General features: G+C 49.2%; 1 protein-coding gene across 8 annotated transcripts; it reads left to right on the forward strand.

The window, feature by feature from the left end:
• The first annotated feature begins 521 nt into the window (after positions 1–521).
• On the forward strand, positions 522–10,328 carry LOC122382406 (proteasome inhibitor PI31 subunit-like). Of its 8 annotated transcripts, none has more exons than XM_043367669.1 (7): positions 522–546; positions 4,709–4,868; positions 5,734–5,886; positions 7,246–7,359; positions 7,860–8,002; positions 8,641–8,754; positions 9,346–10,328. In XM_043367669.1, the coding sequence occupies exons 2-7, from the start codon at positions 4,731–4,733 to the stop codon at positions 9,497–9,499; spliced, it is 816 nt and encodes a 271-aa protein (XP_043223604.1). In that variant the 5' UTR covers positions 522–546; positions 4,709–4,730; the 3' UTR covers positions 9,500–10,328. The 8 variants fall into 8 exon arrangements, with proteins under 8 accessions (XP_043223604.1, XP_043223607.1, XP_043223610.1 ...); XM_043367672.1 differs by having other exon boundaries at positions 524–605; XM_043367675.1 differs by lacking the exon at positions 522–546 and adding an exon at positions 813–889.
• The last annotated feature ends 5,309 nt before the right edge of the window (positions 10,329–15,637 follow it).

The following is a 15,637-nucleotide window of genomic DNA, read 5'->3' on the forward strand; positions in this document are numbered from 1 at the left end:
AGATTTGACTGGACGAAGAAATGCGTGGACGAAAAATGCGGACGAAAATTTGCGGACGAAGATTTGCGGACGAAGATTTGCGGACGAAGATTTGCGGGGACGAAGATTTGCGTGGACGAAGAAATGCGTACGAAGATTTGCGTAGACGAAGAAATGCGCGGACGAAAAAATGCGGACGAAGATTTGCGGACGAAGATTTGCGGGGACGAAGATTTGCGGACGAAGATATGCGCAGACGAAGATTTGCGTGGACGAAGAAATGCGGACGAAGATTTGCGTAGACGAAGAAATGCGTGGACGAAAAAATGCTTGACGAAGAAATGCGCCGACGAAGAAATGCGGATACGAAGAAATGCGCTACGAATTTTTGCACCTACGAAGAAATGCGAGACGAAGTAATGCGACACGAATAAATGCGCCGACGAAGATTTGCGGACGAAGAAATGCGGACGAGGAATTGCGCGACGAAGAAATGCCATTCGAAGATTTGTCCGGTTACGAAGAATCAAGGTTGTTTCAGTTTGGGCTCTGGAAGAAGACGTCGAGGTCTATGGGCCTGTTCCAGCGCCTCCAGAAGAAATTCTTGACTGGAGGCTCTACCAGAGGTTTTACTGGAGGCGCTGGAACGCAATCTGGAGATTTCTGGAGATTGGCGTCATAGATACCAAAAGAATGACGATTGTTCTCTCTTGAAACGCATAATTTGTTTTCAATTTTAGTTAAAAAGATAAATAAAATTATAGCAATGTAATTTTCTTTACAATCGAGTTGTAAAATAATCAGTCAAATGTCCTTTGTTTACATTCGTGATTGTCACATGTGCGCCATAATTGTAGACCAGAGCCTCCAGAGAAATTTGGACCTCTCAACTCTCTGGAGGCTACTGGAGGTTTCTGGAGCTTTGGCGAGAGCTTTCTGGAGCTTTCTGGAGGCGCTGGAACGCTCTCTGGAGGATTCTAGAGCTTTCTGGAGCTTTCTGGAGGTTTCTGGAGGCGCTGGAACAGGCCCTATGTTGTAGCCCATTTCTTTTTTGAATTACACGTTCCTCTACATCAGTTTGATTTCTCTTGGGTCAGTCTTGTCTGTCTGCCCGATGTTTGTTGTATCTTGTTAAATTGGTTAGATGTTTTTGCCATCTTGATGTGAGAGCTTAACATATTCCATTTATTTATAACTCATTGTGAGAAAAATCTTCCTCTCTTCAATGTTCGGTGGTGGGGCTTGTACAGTTTGAGGTAATCTCGTTCTGTTCGGTTTCTAACGTTAAATAATTGGGTGAGGTCACACTCGTGGAGCTGGTGGAGGATTTTGTGGGCCTCCAGTAAGTCTCCCCATTCTCTTCTCTCTTCTAGGGTCAGTAGGCGGAACTATGGTCATGAGTACCCAAATATAGGAACGTTCCCATTTTTGGGAACGGAGTTCCCAAATATGGGAACGGGCGTTCCCATTTATGGGAACGGAAGGTAATTTTTCGGCCGTTCGCCCACTAAAACTCATTAGTGCATCACGTCTCAAAAAAGTGCACGCTAATTTAAGTATCCACTAAGTCTCTATAAAATTATCTTTAATCTGACCGTTGCACAAGGAAATCGACCGTCGAATGATATTTTTAATGATTTTTTGAAGTGACGGAATGGTGAAAACATGGGTTATACTACATTTAACTTGCAATTTTAAGGAAAATGAAGCGTTTTTTACATTTTGAGGTCAAGTATAATAATTTTCGCCTGGTTATGAAGTTTCATACTAGCGACACCAGATGCTGACATATGCAAGCGAACACGCGGACAGTCCGGGGGTAATATTGGTGACATTTGGTGTCGGGGCGCACGACCGCATGGAACGTCAGTGATTTTACCGAACTACTGTTGTAAACTCAGTTTCAGTGGTTTAAAATTATTCAGCTGTATTATATCATCCCAGATAGACATATTTTATTTGGATGCTAGCTGTTTAGAGTTGTTTTATAAGGAGCATCATTAGCGTGGTTTTTGTCTTCCGTGTTTCTAAGCGTGATCGTTTTGGGGGAATTTCTCTTATATAGGTCGCTCTGTGTGGCTTATTTATAATTTTTATGCTGATTTCGATCATTCCTCGTGCCCATCCTACCAGGCCTTTTGCCACTTACACTCATCAAGAAAGGAAAAAACTAGATTTTCATTGGGACTAGGTGTTTTGAGGGTGTAACATATTCAGCGTTCCCATTTTTGGATACTTCCTTGTGCTCGTCAACTATCGGTGATAAACAGACAGGTGCTTGACATGTCTCCACCCTCGGCGCGGACGGTGGATATAGGTATGGAAGACCTTGTTGAACATCGCTGAGCGTTATGAATTACGTAATCCTGCAGAGGGGGGCGTGCCCGCTGCGAGATCGACGGGAATAAAAGCGCAGAAGACCGGGCGAAACATGCGACGGTCTTGCCGGAAAGGTCATCTGATGATTGTTGCGTTAACAATAATTTGCGACGTTGGACGTGATGCTTGTTAATGAAAAGAGCCCCTGAAAGGCGTTGGTGAAATCCAGGTGAAATCGTTCCCAATTTTGGGTACGCCGTTCCCATAATGAGGAACGCTTGCAGCGCCAGTGTACGAGAGCGTTCCCAAATTTGGGCTCGCGGCCCGGATGATGGACTGCTTTAGAAATAGGGGAACGATTTGAAACTACGATGGGCCTTACAATATCAAACTCTTTCCCAACAATATTGAGACAAATATCAGGCGGTTCACGATCGTTTTAAATTTTTTGGACGTCATTTAACGGTTCTTTTTCTTGTTTTAAATAATGCCTACATGGCGTTCCCATATTTGGGTTTATCGTTCTCAAACATGGGAACGAAAATACGTTCCCGAAAATGGGTACGCTTGACCATAGTTCCGCCTACTGGGGTGGTAAGCTTTAGCTGTCTCAGCCGCTCTGGATAATCTAACCCTTGCATTCCCACAACTCTTCTGGTAGCTGCTCTTTGAACTGCTTCAATCTTCTTGATATTATATTTCTTATATGGAGACCACACTTGGATAAGAGAAATGTGCATCGTAATGCATCGTAAACGCTTGTTTTGCATTTTGCATCTAATTGTGCACGTTTTGCACGGTTACGCGCACGGCAGTGGTCGGCAGTGGGAGGTCTTAGTTAGGACGGACGGCCGGTTTCTGTTGTGCGGCGTAATTAGGTCGCCGCCCTCCTCGCGAGGCGTATATTTGCATCCAGTAGCCTTTTGCACCCTGTTCTGAAAATTGTATAAAAACCACACTATTTGCATTACCACAATCCATATCATGATAGCATGACATAGAGATCAACTTAGAAAATTGTCATGTGATCCAGACTGAAAAAAATCATTGTTACCATCGACATGTCCAGGAAATGGGCATATTGCTGCAAAATTTTGGCGCAGGGTTCAGCATAACTGCGCCAAAATTTCGGTGCACAAACGGACGAAGAACTTTTGGCACAAGCGGACAATTTTAGAAGTTTTGGTGCAAGACAACAAGACCTTACCTTATCTAACTTCACTCTCCTCCTTGGGCTCCTAGCCTAGCCGCTTACCTACCTTGTATTCTTACCTCGTTGGGTTCCTCTTTGCCTCGCTTGTCCGAGTAGGAAGGGGTCAAGTTGGGTGGATGTAAGGAACCCTAAATGAAAGAGACGCGCCAGTCTAAATGGTGACAGACAAGAAATAATAACATTTAACAATGGACCAGAAATTGCGCCTCGCGGAACATAGTCGTACAAGATTGACCTATATCATATAAAAAACAAGTTGTAAGATGATACCTACCTATAGTTATCATAACCACAACACAGTTCACATTTTCATATAAGTTAATCTGCACAGTCAAACTGTTTGCTACGAATACATGTATCGAGAATGCGTTTTGAAATTATGTTTGCTGAAATTATATTTGGAGTGGAGTTTACCCGTGTGAGGTGACTGGTGTTGCAACCAGTCTTTAAGTGGGGTTCCGTAGGGCTTGAGAAGACTGATCGGATTACTTGGCCCGAAGAACCTGCCCATGCCCTGTATGAAATGTAGCGTGGATTGCGTAGTTTGTTTGCCGATTTGTCAGAAGAGAAACACAAGTTCGGCGTGCAGTATGATGATGGACCGAAGTTCTGTGCTCCGGATGATTGTCTATTATCCGGTGCTGGTGTTTGTCGAGTGATGTTCCCGATATTGATATGTCCTGGAAGTGGAATTGAATGACATAATGCCGCACTGCTTATTAAAAACGACCGCTGCAGAAGGCCGCGGTAAAGGGGAACGAGCTAACCCGGGGTCCTCCGCAGATGTGCGCAGCATCACGCACGCGCACAAGAAAGCCGGGCAGCTGGCAGGACAGCTTGCCGTGATCGTTTCAGGGAATAAGGCTGAAGGCTCTGCACCCGATAGGAAACGGGCAAAGTGACAACGGACTACAGAGTGCCGCAAATCAGGAGAAGTTGAGGGTGGCAGAGAGCGTGCTCTTTCGCGCTCGCTCTTTCTTGTATGACTCACAACGGGGGCCACCTGACTGACGTGGTGTTGCACACATGAAAATTCAAAACTTCCGTTCATTCTCTTTCGTTTGAGGTATCATTTTTCCTAGTCGGTGTTATAGCACGGTCACAGGACAAAAAGGAAAAAAAGCTTTGAGACTTATGGGACACCCTATATTAGTTACCCTGACCAGTTGATAACGTTTCCCATTGGTCTGCTTTCAGTTTCTGAGCTCAAGCCGGTGCAATGGCCGACCCGTTTTTCGGCCTGGAGCTGGTGCACGTGGCACACAGAGAGGCGCTGCAGCGGCCGGCAGACGCGGCGATGCTGTTCGTGCATTGGACGCTGGCCTCGTCCGGTCTGCAGGCCGAGCACCCCGCCCAGGTCAGACGGAGAGACGGGGTGGCCGATGGACGCAGGGGTAGAGGTGGAAGGGAGGGGCTGCACTGACACGGGACAGTCATGGTATAGGGATGGTATAGGGTATATGGTATGGTATAGGGATGGTTTAGGAATAGGGATGGTTTAGAGTGACGGAACAGTCGCTGTAATCAAAGGCCACGTGGGTTGTGGTACTTGTGGTGCAGACCTACTATGTATATGGGATGTCGCCTGTCGGTGGGTGGGGACAGGGTTGGCTAAGTAGGGTAGGTACGAGACTGTGCCGTGGTGTGTTGAGTTGGGTTATAGCCGGGCTGACAGGTCAGTGCTGTGATTGGGACGGGGTGAGACTGTGCCGTGGTGTGTTGGGTTGGGTTATAGCCGGGCTGACAGGTCAGTGCTGTGATCGGGACGGGGTGAAGCCAGGCTGACGTGACGGCCCTGGTGGCAATGGTGTAGGGTGGGGCCGATGAGACAGTGATTTGGTAGAGACTAGAGCCGAGAATGTGTAGAAGAGGTTCGGACCGATGGGATAGTGCCGTGGTAGGAACGGGATGGAGTGACCGTTGTTGTTTTTTAGGGGACTCGCTAGGTCTGGCATTGTGTTGGAGCAGGATGGATCTTTAATGCGTGGAGAGTATCTGATAACATTCTATGGTTCGTTAGTTAACCAACGGCTCTTTCTTGACTTATATTGAAATTGCTGTATACTGATGCTGCTACCGATTTTTCTGCTTAGCCTGGTCTGTCCGTGCATTTTCCGCTTACCAGACGCCGAATTCGTGTAACCATCGTGGATTGTGAAGGGCCGCCACACGGCTCACAGCACAGCCTCTGACTGTAATCCCGTCGTTCCCGCCTATCGCAGGGCATCTCGAACCAGAGTGCCTCCTCCGAGGTGCTGCCGCCCGGGTGGGCCGACCAGGAGGGCGTCTACGAGCTCAGCTACGTGGGCCGCGACCGCAGCCGATACCTGGTCAAGGCGCTCGTCGTCGAGGGACAGCTCATCACCAACATGAGCGTGAGTGTCTCTTTCCATACAACTAGTGATCAGTGTTTGATGTAGGTTAATGATTTTATAGAATGTCGTTTGTCCTACGTGAAACATGATTACGGAGCGAGCGAAGCGAGCGTAGTCTTTCCTTAGATTAACGGAAATTTCTGAGTATGAGCGGCCGGCCGGCCGTGGTCACGCTTTTGCGAGGCTTATATCTCAGCAACCACTTGACCGATTTACATGCGGTAATTTCTGTAGGGTAGCTTCATTCCTTCTACCAAGTATTGCACTATTCCCGATGCATGTGGGTGACCCCTTATGCACGTGCCACGTGCAAAACGAAGAGGTGTCACTTTTGTAATTGTTGCAATATCTCGGTAACTACTGGGCCGATTGCGCTGAGAATTGGCATGTAGGTAGGCACCCACTAGGTAATGCATATCCATGTGCCAGAGTTGGGGTGCTGCTGCACGTGCGCACGTGCAGGGGTCGTTTCCAGATCTCGAGAACGGCTGGACCGATTGCGCTCAAATTTGGTACACGGTTACGGAGCAGTTAGTAGGGTGCCGTGCACAAGTCAGTTGGGACCCATTTTGCACGTGCGCACGTGCAGGGTGCCGCTTCCAGATCTCGAGAACGGCTGGGCCGATTGTGCTCAAATTTGGCACATCGCTAGAGACCGGTTAGTAAGGTGCCGTGCACGAGTCAGTTGGAGGTACCCCCTCGCAATTTCGCACGTGCAAGGCCCACCCTCTCGCTCGCTCCGTTAGTCGCCACAAAAGGCGTTATACTGGTCTGGTACCAAGAGTCTACCATCAGAGCTGGACAATTTGATTGTTGTATTGAAAGGCCGTCTCCATATTTACTGTCGGATTTACTTTCCGAGAGAAAATGTCGAGGCTTCCATAATGACGCATGATACATCTAAGACCAGTAATGCGACACTGGCTTGGAATTTGAACCGCTCTTTTCTACTGGGGGGCATGTTTGGCGGACGGGAACTACAGCCAGTAGCAAGGCAAGTCGATTTTGCTCGCGGAACCCTACAACGCACACACGAACGAGCTGGGACTTCTTCAGTCGGGTATCCTTTGCAATTCAAATATCTGTGCAGGTATGTGCGTTGGCGGTATTGTGTCTCCCTGAATGCGCAAAGATCTACGGACTGATACGCATCTCATGTATATTTCTTCAGTTCAGTGCTCTGATCGGGGACGTGGACAAACGTTGACAATAACCCAAGCATCGCCATCTACATATAGTAAGCTGCAGTTAAGTCGTTCTGTCTGGGCCTTAGGCGTTCTTATTCCTGTGGCAATATGCCGTCGTGGCCCGTGTGTTTTGCCCTGGTGACCACTGACCGCTCGGTTTTTCCGTTTGTAGAAAGTCGACAGTGATGCTACTTCCGTCTTCAACAAGCCCATTTCCGAGATGGTATCGGACGACTTCAAAGATTTCCATTCCGCTTACAAGGATGTAAAAACTCTGAAAGATCAGGTAAGGGACAGTGATTATGCTTATGCAAATTACTTCCGAACTCAGCATTTTATCGGCTGTTTTGAGCGACAAGCGATGTTTTTCATTTGTTGTTACGCTAGCTTATGTCAAATATGAGGAAATGTGTCAACATGACTCTCACGTGCTGCTTATTTTCGTATTTGCGCGAACACTTGCATGCATATCTTGAATAGAAATTAAATACTTTTGGGTCATTCTTAGACTTGCTACCTATGTGTTTGCATTTATGCGAGGTGAAGACGTTTGAAAAAAAGATTAAATTGTCCAGTGGATATCTCCTTCGGAGCATGGGACAAATTTTACGAAGGGTTAGTAGCATCCTCGAGCCCTTTTCTAGAGTTAATTGATTTATCAGTAGTTCACTAACTCACTAACGTCCACAATAATGTCACTATAGATGGATCTTATCCGTTGAATCGTACCACTCTGCTGTCAGTCCGACTGTGTCCGGTGACAGTTGCTCCTCCTTCCGTCCCCAGATCACCCAGGAGCTGGTGGAGGCTCTGGCCCCTGGATTCCGCAGCCTGCGCGTGCAGGATCGGAGTCCCAGGAGAGGCTCGTCGCAGGAGCGGAGGATGTCGGAGCCGGCCGTCGATCCGCTCCGGGTCCCCGGATACGGCAGGTGACTGGTCAGGGAGGGGATAGGGGACAAGCCAGCGTGTGGGGACACCACCAACCATGTCGTTGGTGGTGACGACACATACCTTGCTCTCGCTTGCAAATGCGAACACTAGTTGCACTCTAGTTACTTGGCTCATTTTCAACGGTAAAAAGTTAAAACAGTTGGTGTTGGTCTTATTGAAGTAGCAAGTTACCCTTTACGTGCTTTGATACTGAAAAGGGGCATCAAACTCCCATGAAATTGATAGCCGTAACTCTTGTACAGATAACTCCTGTTCAGAACAAACGTTTATGAAATCGAGGTATTTTATCTCTCCGTCATGTCCACTGCCTCATTCCCTTTTCTGAAATCCATATGCTTACGCTGTTCCGTAATCTCCAGTGTGTCTTATCGTGTCTCAGTTCGTGTCCCGCCGTATAACCCCATCACGGGTGAAACTTTGTGCGGAACTGGGAGGGCCCGGACGCAGCAAATCCGCCGCTGCCCTAGCGGTGACCTTGACCTCTGCGGTCTGTTGCGGCTCCAAAGCCAAGCCGGTGTCGAATTTGGAGAGCTCGGGCCCTCCCAGCTCGGCACAAAGTTCCACCTATGAACCCCATTGTTAACCAGCACGTTCACGCCTGTTGTGCCCTGGCCAGTGATCGGCACAGCCACCCGCTGGCGGTGGGAGGCGCCGACCTGGACCCGCTGGGCAGAGGTCTCGGTGGAGGGATGCTGATGGACCCCCGGCGGCCGCCCGTCACCAACCTGCCGTGAGTGTCTGGGCGCGTTTCGCGCCGTGAACCTATGCCACTCTTTGGGTCTGTCTGAATGACTGACCCTGGGTCGAGCTGATGATCCCTCATTGATGATGGCTTAGGTAAATTTGTTTTTTAGTTTCGCTCACGAATTCCAAACTGTGCATCGGGTTCGAATTGAGCTAGTACTAAACAGTGTGTCAAATTAACGCAATTTAGAACAGTTTTTCCTGTCATATCTAGTTGATAGCTCCATAAGAATCCAGATACATAAGCATATTTTCCACGTAGTGTAGACTCGTGTCTGGAACACAGCGCCCTCTATTTCTCCGCCGCGTCGTCTCGTACTCAGACACCACATACCAGCCTAACCTACTGCCCCTCGCACATTTCCATCTGACGACATACCAACCGTTCTTCAACCGTCAATCGCCAAACTTTCACCCGACCCACGTCTGACCCCACCTTGTGGCCTCGCTTGACGTAGACCTAATGTGACTTAACCCAACGTATGCCCGACCTGAACCGCACCTGACGACTGACGCACGCCTGACCCAATCTTCTCCTGGCCTGACCCACGCCTGACCTACCCCGTCTCGTCTGCAGGCCCGGTGTGCCTCCTGGCGCGCGGTTCGACCCGTTCGGCCCGCCGGGACTGGGGCCGGGCCCGGGCGGCCGGCCGCGCCCCCGGCACCCCGGCGAACCGGACCCCGATCACCTGCGCATGCCCGGCTCAGACTACGACAACATGTTCATGTGAGCGGCAAGAGACGCCGGCGGCTGGAGCAGCGAGACTCCCAGTTCCTACGCAGGCAGGAGAGCCGTCTGACAGTGATGGTAGTAGCAATACTCACGCCCCGGCACCTGCCTGCTCATTCCGTGTGCGCGGCGGCAGAGGCGCGTAGGCTTAGTGCTGTGAAACCCAGGCTTGTTGGAGCAGACAGAACCAAGAGAGATGCTTAGTCGACTGGGCAGTGCCTATCGCGCCGCTTCAGAGCAAGGAAAAGTTATTGCTGAGAAAGTGATGATTACAGATTATATGATAATCACAGTGCCCTTGCTTGCTTCCTGACGTAACGTAACTTTGCTCTTGTTCTTCATGATTTCTTTGCTAAACTACAGCTTTATTGTAAACGGTGTCTTTTAACATGTAAGGCTTATCATGCTCTACAAGTAAGAATTATTTCTTTGCACTGTAGAATAATTTTTGTTGAAACAGCAGGACGCTGTTATGTTCAACTTTTCATCACGTAACTATGGACTACGAGCGCAAGATCTGTGCCATCGGAGAAAGACTTACATATCTGTGTGATACCTCTTCCACTTGCGCTTGCCTGCCTTCTAGCTATTCATAGACTTTGTGCTGCCACATTGCTTTGCTCGGATGTCCTGATACCGTGCAGTGATCTGACCATTAGGATGTGGTCAGCTGCAGTAGAAGTGCCCGCACCAGACGCAGTAGCAGTAGCTGTAGATCTTAGAGGTGCAGTGACGCCGAATACGTCTGAGTGGACTAACTGTGTGCTGCTGGGAATTGAGTGCCGACTGTGCCAGTGAGGTGTGAGCTCGATATACACAGGTCTGTGATAGTTGCGCGAGTTTAGCCGACTCCTGCGAGGATCTCCTTCAAACCACGAGGTCGTGAAAATGCTAAATGTGAAGGATCAGTGGTCACCCTAAGCTGCGGCTTTCATTCGGCCAGATCCGCGGTATATCGAATATCTAGCGTATAACACGACTGTTATCCTATCCAGGTTATCGGGTTCCCGCCGCGCGCTGGTAGCGCTGCTCCAGCACAGAAGTGGCGCGGCGGGCGGGTCTGCACGGTGCCGGGTGCACAGTGGATCTCGGGGACTTCTGTTACGGTTTGCCTAACGCTGGCTGCTGTTCGGCCGTTCGGGTGTTGTTTGATCTGGGGTTATCTCCAACGCATGGTCCGTCTTGACGCAAAGCCTGGGTCTCGTGCTCCGGCCGCTAGAGCTGAGGACCCGCGGGGATGGCTCTGGCCGGCAGTATGGAGTGCCAGGAGAGGACCGCCTCTGGATCTGCCAGTATTTTCAGGAAAGACTCAGCTGGGAGAGGGCTGCCCGACAGTCTCAGTGAGGGCCAGAGTTCTACCAGCATTCGGTAGACAGGCCCGGATCGGTCTCAGTCGCCGTTTCTCTGCTCAGACACTGATCAGACGAGGGAATGTGACAGGTGCGCATGTTTCTGACCTGATTTGTACGTAATTATCTCTGAGTCAGGGATGAGGCATGCGAAGACACGGCTGCTGGGCACCTTTGCCACCTGGCGTTCTCTCACGCCGACCCGGCGCCGGTCCGGTGTTGGCTCCTTCTGCTCCCATTTGGTTAGCTGCCTGGTATTCGTGGCACTCACCGGCTTGGCCAGGACAACTCCCCCGCGGGCCGTAGTGTTTCATGACCAGCGGGCTGTAGTGTTTCATGACCGGCGAGATGACAAGCGTGTGACTCGTGCCACCATCTGACAGCCAGCGGCGCCGAGGTCCGGAGTGCCACTGACTCAGAGCGGTGGGCCAAGGTCGAGCGGAAGGAAACTCTGACTCATCATAGCCCGCCGCGCCCGCCTCTCCTCCCCGCTGGGGGTCAAAGGACGGTGGTCATTCTCGATAGATTTCAGACGGAGCGACTGACTGACGGGCCAACAGTGAGCGTCCAGAGGCCGGAGCACTGATCCTCCGTCAGTACTGGTCGAGGTGATTAAAATCTGCTCGGGTGGAGGCAACTCTCACGCGACGCATCGGCGTGATGTCTGCGGCGGAATTATCCCGGCTCAACTCCTTGTGGAACGACGGAAAAGTGTTGAACGCTCAAACATGCCAGACCTGCCAAGCACGACTGCTGTTGACACTTGCCAAGTGACATCACAAGACAGCTGCATTTCACTGGTGACTGGAGGTTGTGGAATGCGTCCTTCTACGAACACTTTGTTCTCTCACAGGAAGTCTACTTTTCGACGGAAACGGAAATCCGTTTATCTGTCTCTGAGGAGCCGTGCTCGCTATTCAGGCGTTCTTCCGGCGACTGAAGGATTCAATGAGTAATTAAATGATATCACCGACAAAACATATGCGTCATTGCACGTTGAGGACTGGGAAGGTTTACATGCATCTGCGGCTTTTTTGCGTGGATAAAAATGCTCGAGACACGTGTTGTGGCTTAGCTGCACCTGTCCTGCAGTGCTTTGCAGCCTCTATGACACTTGTGCGGTAACATAATGACGAGCATGTGGGCGGATATGGGTAAATGTGCCACTCCGCGGTCATGATGTGAGACATCATATGAAGGATTGTGTTCCGATAGGCAGGTGAAGTGTTGTAGTGCCCTACCAAGTGCCAACCTCGTGTCAGGTGGCGCTGTGTATTTTGTGATTGTTGGTGAATGGTTCATTGTTGTTTTAAGTGCCCGATTGAGTTGAGTCGTGATATCTGTTCACGTTTTACTCCAGGGCCTCGTCTAACATGTTAACTGGGGGGCAATTGCCTCCCCAGTTGAGCGGATTGCCCCCCCAGTGGCCAACATTTGCCCCCCCAGTCAACACGTGAACTTCTCACAAAAGTACCTCATCTGCAATACGTTTTTGCCAGGAGTCTTACATGGATTTAACGAGAAATATAAAATAATTTGTTCAAAAACTGTTTATGGCTACGGGAAAAGCCAGAGGTTTGTGATTTTCAGAGCTGAGAGCGCCAAGTAGCAAATTGTCAATTAGCAGCTGGCCAGTGACCCAACTCGTGTGTGCCCCCCCCCCCCACACACACACTCAATCAAACGCCCAACACGGATACGTATGTTTATCATTGTCTGGTGAGGGGGTAACACAATGTTAACCCGCGCCGGGCCGGTGCACAGTGTGGCCGAACACCAGTTTAGCGCGAATTTAATCCCAGCGCTCCTCGGATCCACTGAAAATGGTTCTCTGGTTCCAAAACTGACACTTACCCCTCGCCGGACTTATTGGTTTTCAAAATACGCGCCGGCCGAAGGGGGGGGGGGTTGGTACGACCCCCGTCGCTGTTTCGCCCCTGATGGAGCTAGAGCCCCGCGGAAAAAACGAGCGTGTGCGCCGTTACGAGACGCAGCGACTGGTACCCGATTTTAAGGTCTTAGGCCAACCTGTGACCTCTGAGGTCAGGTCAAGTGACCCAGGCGCGGATTCATTTTTTATTAATAACTTCGCGAAAAAATGCCGCAGAGCCGCAATTTTGGTATCATCATGTTCGCCTCACTCAGGCGCGTCGAATGGTATACTTTTTGTTCGGCTGAAGTTAACTTCAGGTGTTGACCGTGGGTCAAGGTCAGGTCAGAGTCCTCCAGATCACGAAGTTGGTTGAAGGAGGTCATGTTGCATATCATTCGATTCAGCAAGTCTTCCTGAGTCCATTGGTGGCTTTCTCGACTCGCTAGCTCAATTTAATCGGGAGTTATTGACGAAAAACTCTTATTACCCTAGTGACGTCATAAATGACGTCACGTAAGACCAACAATGCATAGGTGAAGCATCGGACCTTGCAAGGAGTGCATGAAATCACGATTTCGTGTGCTTGAGATAGTTTATTAGGCTGGAGCCTGTCCGGCCGCGCCGCCCCCGACCTTGGTCAGGTCACATAGGGCGGCCGACTAGACATGTTCAAAGCTGAGTTGACGGCAAATAGGCAAAAACTGGCAGCTGAAACTTGCTCGCTTATGTTCAGAAAGGTGCGGAGAGTTCAGCCATGCCCTATTCGTCATATCCATTTTTATCCATTTTGACATTTTTCAACTTCTTTATTAAATACTATCGTGAGAACGATACACATGCAGGGCTCTTGTTCTAACTCATTAAACTCAAAAACCATTCATTGAAAAGCTACCATGATAGCAGAAACAGCTTCATCATGAATTGTGCTATCCGGTGATATGCTATTTTCTCATATATCTTCTCGAAACTTCCGTAAAATTTACGTTGAAAACTGGACATATTTATCAGTACCATAGCCCGATTTTAGGAACCGGAGCGTGGGTCTACTTTCGGCAGGGATATAAGTCCTCAAATGGTAAAGTGGCTTAAAAATAAGGTTCTATCAGATAACTTCAGACAATTTCCTACCCATTGATAGGTATAAATAACAGTTTATCGAAAGTCGGGTTTTTGATTAAATTCGCGCTAATCTGGTATTCGGCAAGACCGTGCGGTGCTCCGCTACTTCCGCGCCGGGCCGGGGGTGTCTGAACACCCCCCCCCCCGTCTAACTCCGCTCCTGGGTCACGTAGCGACACGCGGTAAGCGGCATTCGAAAGAACGTCAAAAATAATGACGGAAACACTTCAGTCATTTTTTAGGTCAGGTCAAAGGTCATATCGCCAGAGGTCATCAAAAGTCAAAATTTGTACATTAAAAAAAAAATTGGAAACTGCCAACGGCTAACTCTGGAACCGATAGAGTTACAGCGCCGCTGAAAAGCCCATTCGAAAGCTCTTTTAACGCTCTTTCGCCGGTGTGTCCTCAGATTTGACATCAGGTCAACGGTTTAGCCTCCAGAAAAAACGCTTTTCTGCAAAAACTTTTGACTCAAGGAAGTGACATTTATTTTGCCAGCATCGTGTTCCTCTTGTCGAAACGCGTCGAGTTAACTATAATTTGACGTTGAAAGGTCATTTTGAAAATTTGACCTCAGGTCAAGGTCATGACCTGACTGGAAAAGGTCATGTTGCATATCAGTCGATCCGTATCGTGAAGCTGAACACATCTGCGGTGTTTTCATCGCTCTAGCATGTCTCTATCAAAAGTTATTGTCAAAAAACTAATGGGACCTTTTATGACCTGATATGACCTCAGGGTCATAAGGACAGGTCATGGGTGCCATTTTTCGGTTCAGCTTGTCGAGTTTACCTGTAACACAATGCTTGAGAGTGTTTGGAATGGCATTCGTCCAAAAAGGCGCCCTTCAATTTTATCCTATTAACTAATAATGGAGAGGTCGCAAAATTGACCTGACGTTAGGTCACCGATATCAAAATTCCGAGAGATCCATTTTTTATATACCTACTGTAACTCTCATTAATTGCTGAAAGTTTTAAGGTGATCGCTCGGTCGGTGCAGCTGTGACGCGGATTCTAACTTTTTCTGAGGTGAGGTCACTTGACGCCGTTTCTGCGAAAAACCGCAGGGTAACCCCCTTCCAAAATCCCCCGGCCCGGCGCGGGATGAAAAATAAATTTAAAAAAGAAATTTGTTAAAAAATCATGGTCTCAGGGCTGTGACGAAAAACAAGTGGCCTAAATCCGGTGAGAAAACAGGATTTGGGGGTACCCTAGGTTTGGCTCTTTCAGTCTCTGCCCCCCCAGTGAAAATTCCTTAGACGAGGCCCTGTTTTACTCCGAATTTTAATGTTATCAGTGAGTGGGTCTTATATTGGAAACAACGATAGTAAGCATTCATCTTTTTATTTTAATCTCGGACGTATTCTCTATTCAACTCTTTGTGGTAGCTGTTTCAAGGTTCGAGCTTAGCACCACCGATTCTTTGTTCGCTTGCCAAATCACTGCAATCTATTCGAATTTGCATGCTTTGCTTTTACTGTGGTTTTGTCACTCCAACGATCAGCAAAGTGCCCGATTTTGTACGTTCGCTGTTGGCCTTTTTCCAGTGTTTCCCATCGCGGTAAGACACTTATGCGGCTGCGGCTATTGTCGCTGCGACCACTTCCCGCTGGCGTGCTACTATATCCCGACGGTGCGGTTTACCAAGACAGCGATCACGTGCCGCACGCCTCCGTGACGTAGATGTGACGTCACCCATCCGGCGTCTTCGGCGCTGGCTGTTCCGTGCCGGCTGAGCGCTCGGCCGAGCTGACTTCAGCGGCGCCGGACGACGCGGGCGGCCCTGACCGAGGAAC

Source organism: Amphibalanus amphitrite, unplaced genomic scaffold, assembly GCF_019059575.1.
Source record: "Amphibalanus amphitrite isolate SeventyFive unplaced genomic scaffold, NRLGWU_Aamphi_draft 000139F_arrow, whole genome shotgun sequence".
Taxonomy (NCBI): Eukaryota; Metazoa; Arthropoda; class Thecostraca; order Balanomorpha; family Balanidae; genus Amphibalanus; species Amphibalanus amphitrite.

Coding starts and splice junctions, on each gene's coding strand:
- LOC122382406 (XM_043367669.1), top strand. CDS start 4,731: ATGGCCGACCCGTTTTTCGGCCTGGAGCTGGTGCACGTGGCACACAGA. Junction 8,003..8,640: donor CGGGTCCCCGGATACGGCAG/GTGACTGGTCAG, acceptor TGCCCTGGCCAG/TGATCGGCACAGCCACCCGC. Junction 8,755..9,345: donor CCGCCCGTCACCAACCTGCC/GTGAGTGTCTGG, acceptor TCTCGTCTGCAG/GCCCGGTGTGCCTCCTGGCG.